Source organism: Hibiscus syriacus, unplaced genomic scaffold (assembly GCF_006381635.1).
Source record: "Hibiscus syriacus cultivar Baekdansim isolate YM2019G1 unplaced genomic scaffold, ASM638163v2 tig00110156_pilon, whole genome shotgun sequence".
NCBI lineage: Eukaryota > Viridiplantae > Streptophyta > Magnoliopsida > Malvales > Malvaceae > Hibiscus > Hibiscus syriacus.
The window spans coordinates 3273235-3291553 of NW_024062606.1; the positions used below are offsets into that span (position 1 = coordinate 3273235).

General features: G+C 34.6%; 3 protein-coding genes and 1 pseudogene across 4 annotated transcripts; 1 reads left to right on the plus strand and 3 right to left on the minus strand.

Annotated features, from left to right (window-relative positions):
* Positions 1–178: 178 nt before the first annotated feature.
* LOC120216098 lies at positions 179–3385 on the plus strand (annotated as a pseudogene).
* A 227-nt stretch (positions 3386–3612) lies between these two features.
* LOC120216099 (equilibrative nucleotide transporter 1-like) lies at positions 3613–5489 on the minus strand. Its single transcript, XM_039213610.1, has 2 exons — positions 4890–5489; positions 3613–4481 (listed from the first exon to the last, which is right to left on the minus strand). Exons 1-2 carry the CDS (start codon positions 5419–5421, stop codon positions 3751–3753), a joined length of 1263 nt encoding a protein of 420 aa, XP_039069541.1. The 5' UTR covers positions 5422–5489; the 3' UTR covers positions 3613–3750.
* Positions 5490–6612: 1123 nt separating this feature from the next.
* LOC120216101 (sec-independent protein translocase protein TATC, chloroplastic-like) lies at positions 6613–18039 on the minus strand. 2 transcript variants are annotated; one of them, XM_039213613.1, is made up of 5 exons: positions 17694–18039; positions 16955–17262; positions 16351–16641; positions 15849–16081; positions 6613–6625 (listed from the first exon to the last, which is right to left on the minus strand). In XM_039213613.1, the coding sequence occupies exons 1-4, from the start codon at positions 17959–17961 to the stop codon at positions 15872–15874; spliced, it is 1077 nt and encodes a 358-aa protein (XP_039069544.1). In that variant the 5' UTR covers positions 17962–18039; the 3' UTR covers positions 6613–6625; positions 15849–15871. The 2 variants fall into 2 exon arrangements, with proteins under 2 accessions (XP_039069544.1, XP_039069543.1); XM_039213612.1 differs by lacking the exon at positions 6613–6625 and having other exon boundaries at positions 15699–16081.
* LOC120216100 (benzaldehyde dehydrogenase, mitochondrial-like) lies at positions 9132–11609 on the minus strand. Its single transcript, XM_039213611.1, has 9 exons — positions 11429–11609; positions 11063–11346; positions 10816–10969; positions 10493–10722; positions 10307–10396; positions 10061–10234; positions 9843–9980; positions 9552–9751; positions 9132–9466 (listed from the first exon to the last, which is right to left on the minus strand). The coding sequence occupies exons 1-9, from the start codon at positions 11505–11507 to the stop codon at positions 9193–9195; spliced, it is 1623 nt and encodes a 540-aa protein (XP_039069542.1). The 5' UTR covers positions 11508–11609; the 3' UTR covers positions 9132–9192.
* Positions 18040–18319: the final 280 nt, after the last annotated feature.

An 18319-nucleotide genomic window follows, 5' to 3' on the forward strand; every position in this document is an offset into this window, starting at 1 on the left:
AGCATTACTAGAAATAACCCACTGTTAGACATTTTAAAATATAGGGATTACATATTGATTTTGAGTAAAATATAGGGAGGGATTAACTACAAAAAAATATAATAAACGACGCCGTGTAAGGCGATAGTTTGACAAACCCCGATAAAAGCCCTGTAATTCTCTGTAAGCAACAAAACATAAAATGGAGACGGGGTATATGTGGATGAGGCGAGTCCGATTCGGAGCTAACTCTCTCTTCCTGGCTACGGCGTTTGCCTCTCCCTCTTCTCCGGCCACCGCCCTCCGATATGCTTCCCTTCGCCCTCTCATTTCCTTCACTTGTTTAAAACCACATCATCTCATCACCTTGGCTTCCTCACATGGCTTTCGCTCCATTTCAATCTCAGCCCCCTCTAGCTGCTCTTCTGCATTCCCACTTCTTCCCCTCCCCGAAAACGATGATCTCCCTGATTTTGAACGTGGGGAAAGCTATCAAAATCCCAAGAGCTCCAAGGTGCTTCTCAAAGTGATGAATTACGGCGAACTTCAAGTGGGTCTTTATTAAAAGTTCATGGTGTGTGAAGTTTGTGATTTTGAATCTCCGTGTCTAATCTTCTGGGGTTTTATTGATCAGGAATGGGTTCAATCACATCGATTCAGGCCCGGTCAGGCTTTAATGTTGTGGAAGCGTCTCTATGGAGATAATATTTGGGCACATAATATCGATGAACTAGAAGGTTTTTTTTTTCTTCTTCTTCTCTATCAAGTTTACTTCCTCCATTAGAGAACCTTGTTTTTCTTTTGGTTTTTTGTAATCCTGCGAATGATTCGATTAATGGGTACTCGTGGTTTTTAGGATTAAACAAAGATTTCAAGAAAATGCTGAGTGAGCATGCTGAATTTAGAGCCTTTTCATTCAAAGATATTCGCACTGCATCCGATGGAACTAGAAAGGTACAACATAATCTAATAATAATCAACCTCTTGCAATTTCAGTAAACTATTTGTTTTTACTCGGATGCTTTTCATCTCCATAACACCTTAAATATGTATTTCCACCTTGGGTCAGTTGCTTGCACTACTTTGAGAGTCTTCTAATTGATTTTGAAACTCACACAGGAGGTTGCAGATTTTGTTCGTGCTGGACGACGGGTTGGTAATAGAAACAGTGGTGATACCTTGCGATAGGGGCAGGTCGACGGTTTGCGTTTCGAGCCAAGTGGGCTATGCCATGAATTGCCAATTCTTCTACACTGGCAGGCAAGTTATTTTCCTAAATTGGCAATTTAGATAGATTCGGACTCTCAGAAATCATTACTCTCTAGGGTGTATTTCTTTTATTAATGGATTTACATTGTAGGATGGGTCTGAGGAGACATTTAACTGCGGCTGAGATTGTAGAGCAAGCTGTATATGCATGGCGATTGCTCTCTGTTGATATTGGTTCCATTACAAATGTTGTATTTATGGTATGTTTACTGCAGATTCCCAGTGTTCATTGACTCTATTGCTTGGAAAATAATCAGTGCTCTCTTGCCTGTTGGGATCTGCGTGTCTTTCATCTATTAGAATGTATATTTATATATTCATAATTTGGCATGTTGTGCATCTACTAGATGGAGTTTTGTTCTGGAAATGTTTAAACAAACAGCATTAAATTGGTCTGTAGTCATGAAGTGCTAGTTATTTGAGAGTCAAAGTTTCTGAGCGAAAATTTTCTTCTTTTTTCTGTTGTCAATCCCATATGATGTGTGTAGACACTCAAAAGACTTGTCCTTCAAATAAACATTTTTTTTCATTTTTACTAATGAAAAAATTGTGGGTATTTAATCCTGTTTTTATAGACTACTAATGGGTTCTAAGGTTTTCTTAGATTATCCGATTGCACAGTATTCAATTATTTTCAGTGAACCTTATTGTGACCTTAAGTGTTATTGCTACTTGAATTTGAAGGGAATGGGAGAGCCATTTCATACTATTGAAAATGTCATAAAAGCTTCTGATATCATGGTGGATGAACAAGGCCTTCACTTTAGCCCTTGCAAAGTCACTGTTTCTACAAGTGGACTTGTTCCCCAGCTGAAACGTTTTCTCCATGAATCCAAATGTGCCTTAGCTGTTAGTTTGAATGCTACAACTGATGAGGTATTTTATTATCATATATATACTCCTACTGCTGCTACTCATCTTTCTTGCATGTATATATACACACATACACATAAAAGAGTAGAATGCACTTGTGCTCTGTGTCACAAAAGGAAGGAACAAATAAGTGTAAAGAGGGAGATATAGAAAGTGGGATACTGGCCTGTTTTTTTTTTTGACAAATCATGCAGGTCAGGAATTGGATCATGCCAATTAATCAGTAGTATAAACTAAACCTTCTTCTTGAGACCCTTAGGGAGAAACTAAAGTTCAAAAATAACTACAAAGTTCTATTTGAATATGTGATGTTTGCAGGAATCAATGACATGTTAGATAACCTTACCCTTTTAAGCAATATTTCATATTGTTTAAGTGTTTAAGGATGCGGAGTTAGATCGTACGCAATCAATCATTCTTTCCCTTTAAATATTTGAAACTTAAGGAGTGTTGATTAATTTCCTAGTCATTGTGTGTGCATCGATTTCAAGGGCAAGTTCAAGTGCAACTGAGATTTGGGTTGATGTGATTCCATTTAACACGTATTGTGATCACTACATTTTGCTGTGTCTTTGACCTGAAATATTGTTTTTGGGTATATAGACTGAATGTTAGTGGGTTTCTATCAGTTTACTTTGCAATGTTGAAACTTCAATATTCCAATAGTTTATCCACAGTAGAACACCAATTCCAGCTATCAGATTATCTCTGTTGCTTATGAATCTTTGATTTCCATATGCTGAAGCCATTGACATGTTTATTAGTTTTTGCAATCTTAATTGAATTGATATAATTCCAACTGTCAATGACATTGATTTCTATCTGCAGCATCGAGGATGCAAACAGATTAATCGATCTTGTGAAGGGTATTCCTTGCAAAATCAATCTTATTTCTTTCAATCCTCATTCTGGGTCTCAATTTAGACCGAGCTGCGACGAGAAGATGATTGAGTTTAGAAATGTTTTAGCAAAGGATGGTTGCACTGTTTTTATGCAATTCAGTAGAGGAGATGATCAGATGGCTGCCTGTGGTCAGCTGGGAACCCTGGTACAATTCAAGCACCCTTGCTTCGCGTTCCAGAGCAATTCCGGGTGGCTCTCAACACTGGTACCGGTACGTGATTTATTGGATTATGAACAGACCAAATTTTGCTTAATCTTGTCTCAAGCCTCACCTCAGACGAGTGGAGTAGGAATGAAGTAGGGCACGTTAAACTGTTGTATTATTTTCTTATTCTTGTCATCGAATTCAAACCGATTTAATCGGTTAAATGTAATGTGCTTTTCTTCAAGGGGTTCAACTTAATTTTCAATCTTTTATATGGATATTATGCAAAGAAAAAAGTACGGATTTTAAAAAAAATCTTTATAAATGCAGAATATCTTGAACGAAATTACATGATAAAATTTAGATTGGTACAGTGCAAATGTTTTCCAAGTACATTGACCTAAAATATGTGAACATGATATGGATAAATAAATATGTTCACATATTTGTTTTCCGGTGAAACAGCCCATATTCATTTTCAAGAACACTTGATGCATCATACGGTTTTAAGACACAGACATACTATGAGAGCAGTTATGCCTGCTTCAAGCACAGGATTTATCATAAAATTTTACAACATATTAGATGACCCAGAACCAGGCTATGACCGATCCTGATGCCAGACCAACAACTAGAAACAATACCATAACAATGCCGGAAGTCTCGGCGTGCTGTATGTGAACAGATTTGGGAGCCATGATCATTAACACACTTGTCAAGTAGCCATTAGTTAGCCCTAGAAGGCAAGTTAGTAACGAGATGGGAATCTCTGTCTGGAAGAACTGAGGACCGTGCAAGCAGCCTATGAAGATGGGAAAGAATAGTAACCTCACAACACAAGCAGAAATTGCAACCTTTGCATTTTCAAGGAGATAGACAGCGGTCAATGATTTGCCCACAAGGTCAAACACATTGTAGCACATAATTAGGAGGACTGGATACCAGTCTTTGAGAATCGACGAGTGTACATCTTCTGTGATATATCCTGGAAATATAGCCAAAGTCACAAGATATATGAGAACGACCCCAAACCCATACCATTTTACTGTTCCTACTATATTCCACAAAGTTGCTCTCCAAACAGGCCCGGTAATCGGACCTTTCTCCACGTTTTCCTCCTTAACAGCCTCGATCTTCAACTCCTCGTAGTACCTCATAATCGGAAGCCTGTGTGCCACATTGTACAAGACTATGCATATAACCATGAACACAATGCTCGTGAAAAAATAAAGATATGCGCTTTTTCTCAGGCCATCAGCATCTTGTGGAAATACAGCTTTGGTTAGGAGTCTCAGCAGCGAAACAAGGACCCCTGAAGCCAACAATTTGACAAATTAAAAATTGCATCAGATACAATTTGACAAGAAGCAGCACAGTTCTGCATATGAACAGATTCAGGGCTCATAGTAACTAAAGATTTATCGGGAGCTTTATTAGGTATCCGGCAAACCGAGGCAATCTTAAGGTGTAACAGCTAAACATACCTAGAAAATAATTAAGTTATGGTCGACTCAAACCACTAGTTGGGTTACTATAAGTTAATCAAAACAGCTCAATTTCTGAGCTCTCAAGTAATCAATGAACAAGTTCCTTAAATATTGAGTAATGACTTCTTTAAGCACTAATCAACTGAACCAACTTTCAAGCATTCATGAAATCAAATAGTTAAGTCAACATCCATATCTACAATTACTGAAAAAATGGGTTCTTGTTGAATTACCAGAACCGCCGGATCCTGCAACGATGGCCTGCATGTAGCGTTCCGGCAATTCCCCAGCTGCCCCGAAGAGCCCACCTTGAACAAGCGCATCTGATATACCCGCCAAAGCGAGAACCCCGACGGTAACGTAGAAACCGTCATACAACCCGACCCGACCCTTTATATAAACCGCATCCATGACGGGCACGATGAGGAGGGAAACCACGAATAGGACCAAACCAACATTGATCCGCACGTAACCTTCACTCTTGTGAGCATATAACACAATGAACACAAGGCAGAAGAGGTTGACCACCATGTAAGAGACGGCGAATACACGATCGACCGAAGCTTCCGGGTAGATGTAGGAGAAGTAATCGACGGCGGTGATGAAGGAATTCCATGGGAGGAGGACTCCGATGCCTAAAATGAAGTAGATGATGTAGGACAAATTGAATCTGTCTTCTGGCTTCGGCGATTGGCGGAGGAGGAGAGCGCATTCGGCGTCGGGTTCTGTGCCTCCGTCGGTCGTGGATGCACCGGAGAAACCCATTCGGAGAGTCTTTCTTTAAAAGCAACTAAACCTGGATCACAGTTTCCCCAAAACCGGGTATGATGGGAATGTAGAGGGATAATTTGAGATATTTCCTGTGCGGAAAATGCGATGCCGTTTTGCAATTATTGACATATTTCAATAAAGATAAATTATAAATTTGACAACTAAATTTTACTCTCTCATATTCCGCTTATTATACTTGAAATCTTTTTAATTTTCTCATTGAACTTAATATAAGAGGTTTTTTTTGTCATCTAACCGTTTCCTCGCTAACAGCGTTATGACTTAGCTTTTTTGTTATCAATAGAGGAGTGACCAACAAATATAATACATAAAGTTCATTGATTAAATTGAAAATAATTAAAAGTATAGTATGTGAAATAAAAGAGAGAGTAAAATTCAGTGATTAAATTTGTAATTTACTCATTAAAAATAAATTAAAAAATCATGTCGTAACGTCGTTAGTGAGAAAAAGATAACCATAAAATTTTAATGTATTAAATTCAGTGAAAAATTAAAAAAAAAACTAAAGGAAAGTGAGTAAAATAAAAGAAATAGTCAAATTCAGTTACCAAATTTATATTTTACCCCTTCAATAATTTTTCTTTTGAACAACTTCAATAATTATTTCTCCTTTGTGATGCCCTTCTCATTTATCTCTTTGTTGTGCAACATGTAATTACTAAATATAGGCCAGATGTAGAACGTGCTTATTGTTTAGTTTAGAAAAATCAAGATTAGGTCTAGTGGGATTAAAAAATTGATTAATATGAGGGATAAATACAATTTAATTTGATTTGAAAAAAAAATTTATGGTATAAATCACTAGCTTTTTTTATCTATTAATCGACTAATTCGGATCGGGTATTATAGAGTCTAGGGCGACTATTCCGACTCAGTTTGTTCTATTCGCAATCGCCAGGATTCAAACTCCTAACCTTGCTTAAGAGATTTAGGGTCTGTTTGTTTCCCGTAATTGGAATTACGGAATTGGTTTTCCCCGAATTCCCGTGTTTGTTTCACGTAATTCGTTTTCCGGAAAATGTTTTCCCGTGTTTGTTTCACGTAATTCGTTTTCCGGAAAACGTTTTCCCGTGTTTGTTTCACGTAATTCGTTTTCCGGAATGTAAAGTAACAGAATTTCCTTTGTGTTTTCTGTAAAATGACTTACGGATTCATTTTCCGTAAGTCATTTTCCGAACTTTTCACTTCAAAGCAAAAATACTCAAAATAATTTTATTTTATGAATCTAATATTAATAAAATATTTTAATATCATTTTCATCAAAATATTAATTATTAAAATATTTAAAATATATTTATTAATATTTATAATAATATAATATTATATTTTTAATATTATATAAAATAATCAATTATATTATAATAATATAAGATATTATATTTTTATTTTAATAATATATAATAATTTTTTTTATATATTTAATAATGAATAATATTATTTATATATTTCAATAATATTTTAGTAAAGATATTAAAATATACTAATTAATATTTTTAAAATATAATATAGTACTATTACTTTAATAAATAATTAATATAATTTATAAAATTTTATTTCACTAAAATATACCGAAAAATGTTTAAGGATCTGTTTGTTTAACTGTAATTGGTTTTTCAGAAAATGAATTACTGGAATTTGAATTACTGGAATTTGAATTACTGGAAAATGAATTACTGGAATTTGAATTCTGGAAAATGAATTACATTTCTGGAAAATGAATTACATTTCTGGAAAACATCTGGAAAACGTTTTATGATGTTTGGAAGATGTTATTTAAACATTTTTTCGGTATATTTTAGTGAAATAAAATTTTATAAATTATATTAATTATTTATTAAAGTAATAGTACTATATTATATTTTAAAAATATTAATTAGTATATTTTAATATCTTTACTAAAATATTATTGAAATATATAAATAATATTATTCATTATTAAATATATAAAAAAATTATTATATATTATTAAAATAAAATATAATATCTTATATTATTATAATATAATTGATTATTTTATATAATATTAAAAATATAATATTATATTATTATAAATATTAATAAATATATTTTAAATATTTTAATAATTAATATTTTGATGAAAATGATATTAAAATATTTTATTAATATTAAATTCATAAAATAAAATTATTTTGAGTATTTTTGGTTTGAAGTGAGAAATTCGGAAAATGACTTACGGAAAATGAATCCGTAAGTCATTTTACAGAAAACACAAAAGAAATTCTGTTACTAGGAAAATGAATTACATTCCGGAAAACGAATTGCGTGAAACAAACACGGGAAAACGTTTTCCGGAAAACGAATTACGTGAAACAAACACGGGAAAATATTTTTCGGAAAACGAATTACGTGAAACAAACACGGGAATTCGAGGAAAACCAATTCCGTAATTCCAATTACGGGAAACAAACAGACCCTAAATAACATCTTCCAAACATCATAAAACGTTTTCCAGATGTTTTCCAGAAATGTAATTCATTTTCCAGAAATGTAATTCATTTTACAGAAATGTAATTCATTTTCCAGAATTCAAATTTCAGTAATTCATTTTCCAGTAATTCAAATTCCAGTTTTCTGGAAAACCAATTACAGCTAAGCAAACAGACCCTTAATGTCTCATCCCACTAGACCAACAAGTTGTTGATATTAAAAATAATTTATTTTTAAAATTTAAGTCGTTTAAGCTATTTTAGTAAACTTATATTAAATAATTCGAATTTAAATTTTAAAGCTTGAATATTAAAATTACATTATAATTTTTTCTTTAACTAAATAAATTGACTACTTTTTATTTAATCTATAATTTTTTTTTATTTGTTAAATTTGTCTTTCGTTTTAATTTTTTTCCTTTTTTTATATAATTGATGTCTTCATTATGTGCAAAATCTTTACCAGTTAAGTTTGTTTTTTTATCTCTTTACATGACTTTTAAATTTCTATTTTTAGGGTAAAATATACAAATAATCTTTGGCTTTACAGTAGTACTTTATTAAGTTATTCTATTATTAAAAGTTATAAAATTGTTCATTCATTATTGAACGTTGTTTTTATTAGTCCTCGACTATTAAAAGTTACAAAATGGTCATCTAACTATCCATTATGTTACAAAATGGTCATCTAACTATCCATTATGTTCCAAACTCATATTTTTTTGTTAGCAATTGATAGTGGTTTGAGCTAGACATTAACTTGCTGATAGGGATATGATAGTCGTTTGAAATTCTGATATTATATTATATTATATATCAGTCAACATGTTAACAACCTACTCAAATTGTCATCATTTTTTAACAGAAAAATGACGAAATTGGCAATGAATAGTTGGGTGACCATTTTTTAACTTTTAATAGTCTGAAAACTCAATAACACAACACTCTATAATTGGGGGACTATTTATGTACTTTACCCTTTTTATTAATATGGGGCAAGTATAAGTTAGTATTTGTACAAATATAATTTCTAACCATTTGACATTGAATGTACATACTCATGACATTCATGGTGCTATAATCTAAAATCTCAAGGAATAAACAATTATTTTATCATCGAGAGTTCGATTGATTCATGTAAATTTTTATTAATTTTAAATATCTATTTATAATAAAGCTATGACAAACTCACGCTCTTGGCTTAATTATAATTATTATTCCCACAATCTTCTCTCTTTATTTCCGCCAAGTAATGAAACAGATGCAGTAAAGTAAAGTATTGCTTGTGGAACAAATTTCAGATCCATGCCGGATCCTTCAAGGGAGTGACAACTGCCTTGACTTGCAAGTAATTGCTAAGACAGTGAATACCCTTTTCTCTTCCCTGTCCGCTCATCTTGTACCCACCAAATGGGATAGCCGCGTCGAACACATCGTAGCAGTTCACCCACACCGTTCCCACTTTCAGTGCTCGGGTCAACGTGTTTGCCGTGTCTATGTCCTGCGTGAACACACCCGCCGCCAGTCCGTAAGAGGTCATGTTCGCCCTCCGGATGACCTCGCCGATGTCCCTGCGAGTAACGGGAAGTAATTACTATTATCAGCATCGGTCACGTTAACTGTGTTCAATAGGGCAAGGGTGATGATTTTGCTCACTTGAATTTCAGGATGGATTGGACTGGACCGAATATCTCATCCTTTGCTATCAACATGTTTTCGTTTACGTTGGAGAAAACGGTGGGCTGAATGTAGTAGCCCTTGTCTCCGAGCCTCTCACCGCCGGTTTCGAGGGTTGCACCACTTTCGACACCTGATCTTATGTACTTCATGATCTTTTCAAATTGTTCTGAATCAATCTGATTTGAGTATGCATCGGTGTAAGTACAATTAGATAGAAGCTACCATGGGAGAATACAGAAGGCTCTATACGTTGGTAGTTGACTTTACCTGAGGACCTTGTTCAATGCCTGCCACGAATGGGTCGCCAACGCTACGTTTCAATGCACGCGCCTTCGCCTTCTCTAAGAATTCATCGTACACACTCTCGTGTACGTATGTACGAGAACCAGCACAGCAACATTGTCCCTACAAATGGTTTATAACTAGTGTTGATAAAAAGAAACCCGATTCCTAAACTGATTTCAGTGCATTTCATCGGGCATTACCTGATTGAAGAACAAAGCAAAGTGAGCCAGCTCAACTGCCTTGTCAACATCGGCATCCTTGCATACGATAAAAGGTGATTTTCCCCCGAGCTCCAATGTTACGGGCTTAAGATTGCTTTTTGCAGCCAATTGAAGGACAATTTTTCCAGTTTCAGTTGATCCAGTGAAAGCAAGCTGTAAATTCCAAATGGTACAGAACATGAATTACTCTAGGACTAAGTAGTTCACTTTAACGATGTAAAGTACCTTATCGACTTGCATATGACTGGCAAGAGCAGCACCAGCAGTTGGACCATAACCTGAAACCACATTTACAACACCTGCAGGAATCCCAGCCTGTGAAAATGATTCCCAGTGAGAATGAGGAATCAATAATCAATCCGATTGTTCATGTTTCCGTAGGCAAGAATTCAATATGAAAAGAAAAAGTACCTCGTGAAGTAGCTTGGCGGCATAAAGAGCAGACAACGGAGTCTGCTCCGCCGTCTTAATGACAACGGTATTGCCACATGCCAAGGCAGGTGCAACCTTCCAAGCAAACATGAGAAGGGGGAAATTCCATGGAATAATTTGACCAGCAACACCAATTGGTTCATGTATGGTTTGCACAAGGTGTGGACTATCAGCTGGAACTGTAAGACCATGAATCTTATCTGCCCAACCTAAATAACCCAAAGAACACTCTGTGTCAAACATTAATCCATAAAAAGCAGACAAGAACACAGTATAATTTCAAAGGATTTAGTTTTACCGACCGGCATAGTATCGGATCAGACGAGAGATCATTGGCAGTTCAACCTTAGCAGCTTGTTCATATGGCTTCCCATTATCCCAAGTCTCAAGTGTAGCAAGTTCTTCAGTATGTTGATCAATAAGATCAGCAAATTTGAATAACACCCTTGATCTTTCCTGGAAAACAACAAAAACAAATTTTAGCAGGGTTGAAGATAATCTATTGTATACGAAATAGGAAGAAGAAAAAACAATAATGGAGTTACTTACATAAGCAGTCATCTTTGGCCAGGGTCCTTGATCAAACGCCTTGCGTGCGGCGGAAACTGCTCGATTTACATCTTCAGCATCACCTTCAGCAACATGAGCAATCACATCTCCTGTCCTGGGATCATACGTCGGAAAAGTTTTGCCCGAAGCTGAATCAACATAGTCGCCATTGATTAAAAGCTTCGTGCAGCTCACTTTGACCGAAGGGGTAATCGGTTTCTCTAAAGCAGCATCAGTAGTGGTGTAGCCGCAAACAACTGATCTCCCAACTCCACCGATCCTCCCTGGAATCAAAAGAAAACAATTTTCAATATTATTAGGTAATAAATTCATTGGAGAATAAGTAATCGATTCAAATGAACATACCTCTGGAGAGCAGAGAAGAAGAAGTTGAGGAAGCCAATGACCGGGAAAGCAATGAAGAGATCCTCGAAGCTGCCGCCATGCTTGGTTAATCCTAATGGTATCAGTAGTTTTAGATGGAGGATCGGATGAGCAACCGGCAATGGCAGAAGGCGGTTAAATTAAGCAGATTCAGAGGAATATTTCTTGACAGTGAGAAGACAGTTGGATCACAACTCTCATATGTTCTGGGACTTGTAGTTCTTGCCACGTGAAAGTCGGTGAAAGTCGAAGCCGATCGACTATTTGCCAGCTTTTAACTATATATATTTTATAATAAAAGGAGCAAATCTCTATAAAAAGGTTCGAGTTTGAAAATTTTCCGGGATCTTGTTGCGTTTACGTTTACTTAATTAAGGTTGTAGATTATGATGCATATTATGAGTTAGTCGATATTGATTCGATGAAAATTTCATAAATATTCGACTTGAACTCGATTCAAATTCTTAACGAGCCAAAACAAGTTACTTAATACTAAATTCGAAAATATCGCAAACAGCTCAAAAATATAATATATTAAAAAATTAAAATTAAATTATTAATAATAGTAACATTCGTATTGGTTTATTTTAAAAAAAATATAGTACAAGGTTCTCATGTATTGAAGGTTCAAGTTCGAGTTTGAATTTTGAGTTCCAATCGAGTTAAGTTTAAGTGTTTTTTTTCATTTTGAGCTTTTACGAGCTTTAATTCATGGTTTCGAGTTCGAGTAGAGTTTGAAAATTTTAGGCTTGCGAGTTTTCTAGTCGAGTCGAGTTTCATTTTAGAGTTTTCGAGTAGAGTCGAGCACAACAATACTCGAGCTCGACTCGGCTAGTTTACAGCCATCTAATTAAGTTTCGAGTAAATTACATGTTTAGTATCTAAACTATCAATTTTGATCCGTTTTAGTACCTAAACTTTTAAAAAAATCAAAATCATACTTTATGTTTAGATTTTTTTTCATTTTAGTACCTCGACGTTAAAAACTTAATGACACTATATTTTTTATGGGTGAATTACATCATTCATCACTCAACTATCTTTTCAATCATATTTTCATACTAAAGTTTAAAAAATTTAAATTTAACTACTCAACTTTCAGATTGCTCCTATTTTAATCACTCTATTTGATTTTTTTAATATTTTTTTGATATGCCATTTTTATTATTATTTTATTAATATATAATTAAAAATAAAACATAAATAAATTTGAAAGTTAGAGTGATTGAATTAGGAGTAATTTTAAAATTAAGTAATTAAATTAAAAAATGTAAACTTTATTGACCAAAATATGAGTGAAAAAATAATTAAGTGATGAATGATGCAATTTACCCATAAAAAGGTGACACATGCAAGTATATTAAAAAATTAAAAATTTAAATACTAAACGAATCAAAACTGATAATTTAAATACCAAACGCGTAATTTTCCCTTAAGTTTTTGAAGAAATAATAATCAACTAAAATAACGATGTTATTAAATGTTTAATTAATTTAAAAATAAAAAATTATAGTTTAAGGATTAAAAAATATATATTTAATAAAATAATATCGATTTAAAATATATTCTTTCATGTTTATTTTTATTTATTTCTTTTATAGATCACAAAACGAAGTCTTTCCCAACTTACGTATAATATCAAAAAATATAATATAACATAATTTTCAGTATCGGAATAAAATCAGAGGACAAGTAAGCAGCAGATGAAACACTACCCATAAAAAAATGGTTGTTTCTTTTTCCCATATGTATGGGGTAAGGGGAGGTAAGATAGTAGGATGCCTCCAACATCAGGTTGAGAGCAACTTCCGTAAGAGACCTCCGAATTATGAAATGTCCTCCGTGGGACTTGATCTCACGACCTCAAGATTAAGAACCTTGTGCTCTACCAACTGAGCTGGATGGTCATTTCAAAATTAGATGACCCTTGTTCCCATATGTAATGGGGTAAGGGGGAGGTAGGATAGTAGGCTGCCCCTAATACCAAGTTGAGAGTAGCTTCAGTGAGAGACCTCCAAATTGTATTAATTAATTAATTAATTAATTAATTAATTAATATGCTTGCACGATGTATAAATTGTATATATATATATATATATATATATATGTGCGTGTGTCGGTACTTGATCAGTCTAAATAAATTGATATACTTAATTAGGGATTACAACGAATCAGATTGGATCGGGTTTTTAATCAACCTGATTCGATCCGACAAATATGTATCTTTCACTCAAATCTAATCGGACTTGAAAATTACATATTATTCATCCGACCTGACTCGACCCGATTCGAATTTTTAGAGTATAATTCTGACCCGACTTAATATAAATAAGGACTTAATTAAAATAATAATAATCTTTTAAAGAATTTACATTATTATTTCTGGGTCTGGTCGGAGTTTTTCCATGATCCACTCAAACCTGATCTCACTCCCTAAAAAATTTCGACCCGACCCAGCCTGAACCCAAAACTTTTTTTAAAAAGTCCAACCCTATTATTCGGATCCAATTTCGGGTTAAATTACCGACCTATTATGCTCATTGGCTTAGAGGTTTCTCAACATGCGTATTGCAATCAACTTGGATTTGCTTGTCGTGGCTTCAACGTTTGATCGGTTAGGAGTGGGGTTCTTATTGTAGGTCTTATTAAACTCATATAATTTATACATATACACATCAGGTTTTGTTAAGCTCTTACAATTTATGCATCTCATCAGTACGTGTTCTTACTGTTTCTCTTGGTGCCAGTTCCACAGCGGGGTTATCGTTCAGGGTTCGTTTGGTTTAGGGTTTAGGGTTCTTATAAATAGTAGTGTAACAAACCCTGAACCAGGGGTGTGAATGAAAAGCTTTAACCATGATATGTTGTTCTTTGTTTTAACGATCTGTTTCTTTCAAAGATAGCTTTGACTACGGCGTTGCTTTCAAATTGTGGTTTCTGCATGCATGGATAGCATGTTTGAATGTCTGTCTTTGCATGAGTTTCTTAAGGGGAATATCAGTTGTTTACGTGTTTCATTGGCAATATAGATTAGAAAAGGACAATATTATAAATTGAACGTTAACTTGTTTATTGTGATATGATAGAATCTGATCTCAAAATCTCAAACAACTATCATATCTCAATCATCGTGTTAACATCCGATTTAAACGATCGCTAATTTTTTTTACAAAAAAAAGACGAGTTTGAAACATAATGAATAGTCTGCTAATCATTTTGTAACTTTTAACAGTTGATGAACTCAACAAAGTAACACTTTATATTCGAAAGACAATTTTATAACTTTTAATAGTCGAGAGATTTAATAAGATAACACTCTATAACAGGGAGATTATTTACGTTCTTTACCCTAAATTTAATTAATTAATAGAATACCTACCTTAATATAAGATATATAATGCGAATTTCACTTTATCATGCACTATTCCTCAAATAAGTACAACCGTCAATATGTAATTTGTTTCATATTGTTAATTTTACGAAACTACCACTTCCAAGGACCCTACAAGAGACGTGATAAAATCTAGAGAAATGTAATTTCTTCAACCGTTAAACAATGCCGAAGTTTGAAAATGGCACCCATCACTACCATCTTCCTCTTCTTCCTCGACGCTTTCGCTTTCCTTTTCAGCCCTGCTTCATCATACGCCTTTTCTTCTCTGAACCCGCCATGGCCGGCGACGTCGAGGCCTGAATTCTATTTCTTCCGTTCTGATTCGTCGTCTTATCCGCCTTTGTAAACCCGAAATCCGATTTCACGAGAGGTAATTCAACCTTCTATGGTTAACTCAGAGTTGGGATTAGGGTTTCAGGCTCTTAGTTTTACAGATCAACCAATGAATATCGATATTTCAAATGTAGAAGTTTTGTGTTAGTTTGGTGAATGATCCATCTTTTTTTCTTTTATCCGAGTATTGATACACCATTGATGCATACGTCATTATATCATTTTATCTAAGAATTTGTAATATACTTCAGATATCCAAACTTATTATTCATTTTAATATATTATATTTAGATATTTAACGAATTCAAATATCCAACAAATAATTTAATTAATATAGATTTTGATAATATTACTCAGATTTAATGTAAATAATAAACGATTTTAGAATATATCAAGTGACTTTAGTGATTAAAAAAAGTGTTGTAAATCCAATATTTTTGTTAAACTAATGATATATAAACCTATTGATGCAATAAAGCTGCCTTGGGAGAAAATATGATATGCAACAAGGGCAAGAGATGGAACTTTTCAAACATACAAGGAGGAAAGAAAAATCTACCTTAATGATACATATTCGGGACAAAGAATTTGTAGGCTGATCTTGTTATGATTAATTGTTAACAACATACGAAACGAGCACGATTGCGATGCACCAGCCGCTAGACCGATCCCGACTGAAGGTTTGAACGGCAGAGTGATCACCGTCCGGTAAGCTTAACAACCCATGCACCACCTAAGTAAAGACCCAAAAGTGGAGTTGCCAGAAGCATCTGAGTAAGAGGATCTGTTGATGGTGTCAATACAGCTGCTGCAATGACTGCACCAACCACTACATATCTCCAAATGGAAAGCATCTGGTCCCCCGACACAAGGCCGAGTTGTCCAAGAAGAAATTGTATGACAGGAACCTGCAGGGCAAATCAAATGGAGCCATCTAAGCTTCGAGGTAAAGGGCTGTTCTCAGCATGAGACGGTAACAGTTTAGGTTCCCCTAAAAACGTGGTTGCACTTGCAGAAATCTAAAAGCTTTTATTTTTTAAGTCTTACATTGCTAAGAGAATCATCAGACAGAGATCTTATGGCGGGGAAAAAGGAAGATGTGAACTTCAGAACATAGAAATATGCATGGTGAGGCTAATTTCTAGCCATGCGTTACCCCAAGAAAAGTAGGAAATACCTGGAAAGACAAGCCTGTGCTGAACATGAGCACTAGTACAAACTCGAAGTACTGATCGATAGACCACAAAGATTCTACAACCCCTTCGGCGTAAGTAACAAAGAAATTTAAGGCTGCTGGAGTCAGAACCGAGTAGGAAAAAGCAAGACCGGCATAGAAAAGAACCGAGGAGCCCAACACAATAGGCCCCAGAAACCTTCTCTCTGCCCTGGTCAAACCTGGAAGAACAAAGGCTATGATCTCATACAGAATTACAGGGCTTCCCAAAAGAAGGCCACAATATCCCGACACCTGCCGAACACCATGAACTAAATCAATTTTTGTGAGTTTGTTATCTAATCAAAGTTGCAAATATTAATACAGCAAGCCAGCTGCAGGTTAAACTTAATCAGGGAGGATAGGATTAAACTGTACCAGCAATGTTACATTCTTCCAGGTATAACACTGTACAGCAATTAACTCTCAACTTAACCCAAACTTATATGATAGGCTGGTAGAACATCATACCAAAGGTATCTCCTATGGTGCTGTACTACTTGGTTCCAAAAACAAAAATATGAACATGAAATAGGAGATACATTTCAAAGAAATCATTCAATCTAACCTTTAACGTTGTGAAGAAAAACTCGCCAGGAGCTAGTTGCAGAAATCGTACACCCTGTGCTTTAACAGGACCTTCAAGAAATACAATCAGTTCTTTTGAAAATGCAAAGCACCCCAACATAGCAGCTCCAACAGCCAATACAGACACAAATATCCTCTGTCGTAACTCTTCGAGATGATCAAATATAGTCATTTCTTTATCATCTGGGAGAAGATCTTTATCGGGATAAAGAAAATTATAAAACGCACTTTCGTCATTATCCTGCTCAGACCCTTGTGGTGTTTCTTCTGCTGAGATAGTAGCCATATCTAATCATAATCAAATAAATGATGTCAACATTTTACGTAGAAGCATGAAATTCTATTGAGATTTTGAGAGTATTATCATCGAGAACTAGATTAAGAAGATGAAATAATAGCAAAACAATCCAAAAGATGCAGCTCATGTGCTTCTAATGATATGAAATCAGATATATAAGCATCTAAAGTATGTGTAAAATATCTAACTTGATCCCAAACATTCATTTTTATGTAAACAGGAATCAAAGTAAACTTTCATTTCAAAATCGGGAAAAAATAATTGCTATTCACGCTTTGGATTTGTTTTATAGCAAATTTTTAACGTCATAAAAAATAATGAAAATAATAATCAACAAGAGGAAAAATGAAACTAAACTTTAAATCACGAAGAGCAAGCAATTAGAATTTTTAAAAAAAAATAGATTCGATTTGATTGATACCGGGTCTATCTTCGGTGGCAGAGGCGCTGCTGGTTTTACTGAAGGCTTGTTGCCGGTTTTCTTTGACATCGTCATCAACGGCAGCCAAACAAACTACTGTACCAAAACCTCTCCAGCTCCGCGAAGGACCGAATTCCAGCCTCCCTGTCCTTGAATGCCTGAATTTGAGAGAGGTGAACTCGAGCTGAGTCTTGGTTGGCTCAACGAGCTTGAAGCAGCTTCTGTTGAACCGCAAATGGGAGATTAGAACAGCGCTGGTGCTTGCCATCGTCTGCTTTTTCTTTGGGTTTTATTTATTTATTTATTTGGCCAATGCCTATTTTTCTCCTCCTTAATTGGTAGATTTTTTTTCGTGTAATTTCCAACTTGCTACCCCTGCCATACACAATAAATTGTGTATATATATATATATATATATATATATGGGTAAAGTACATAAATAGTCCATTGACTATAAGTAAATGTTTTATTAAGTGTCTCGATTATTAAAAGTTATAAAATGGTCCTTCAAAGTGTTGCTTTATTGAGTTCATCGACTCTTAAAAGTTACAAAATAGTCACTCGTATATTCATTATGTTCCAATCTAATCCTTTTCCTTTAAAAAATTAGCGAACATATGAACTAA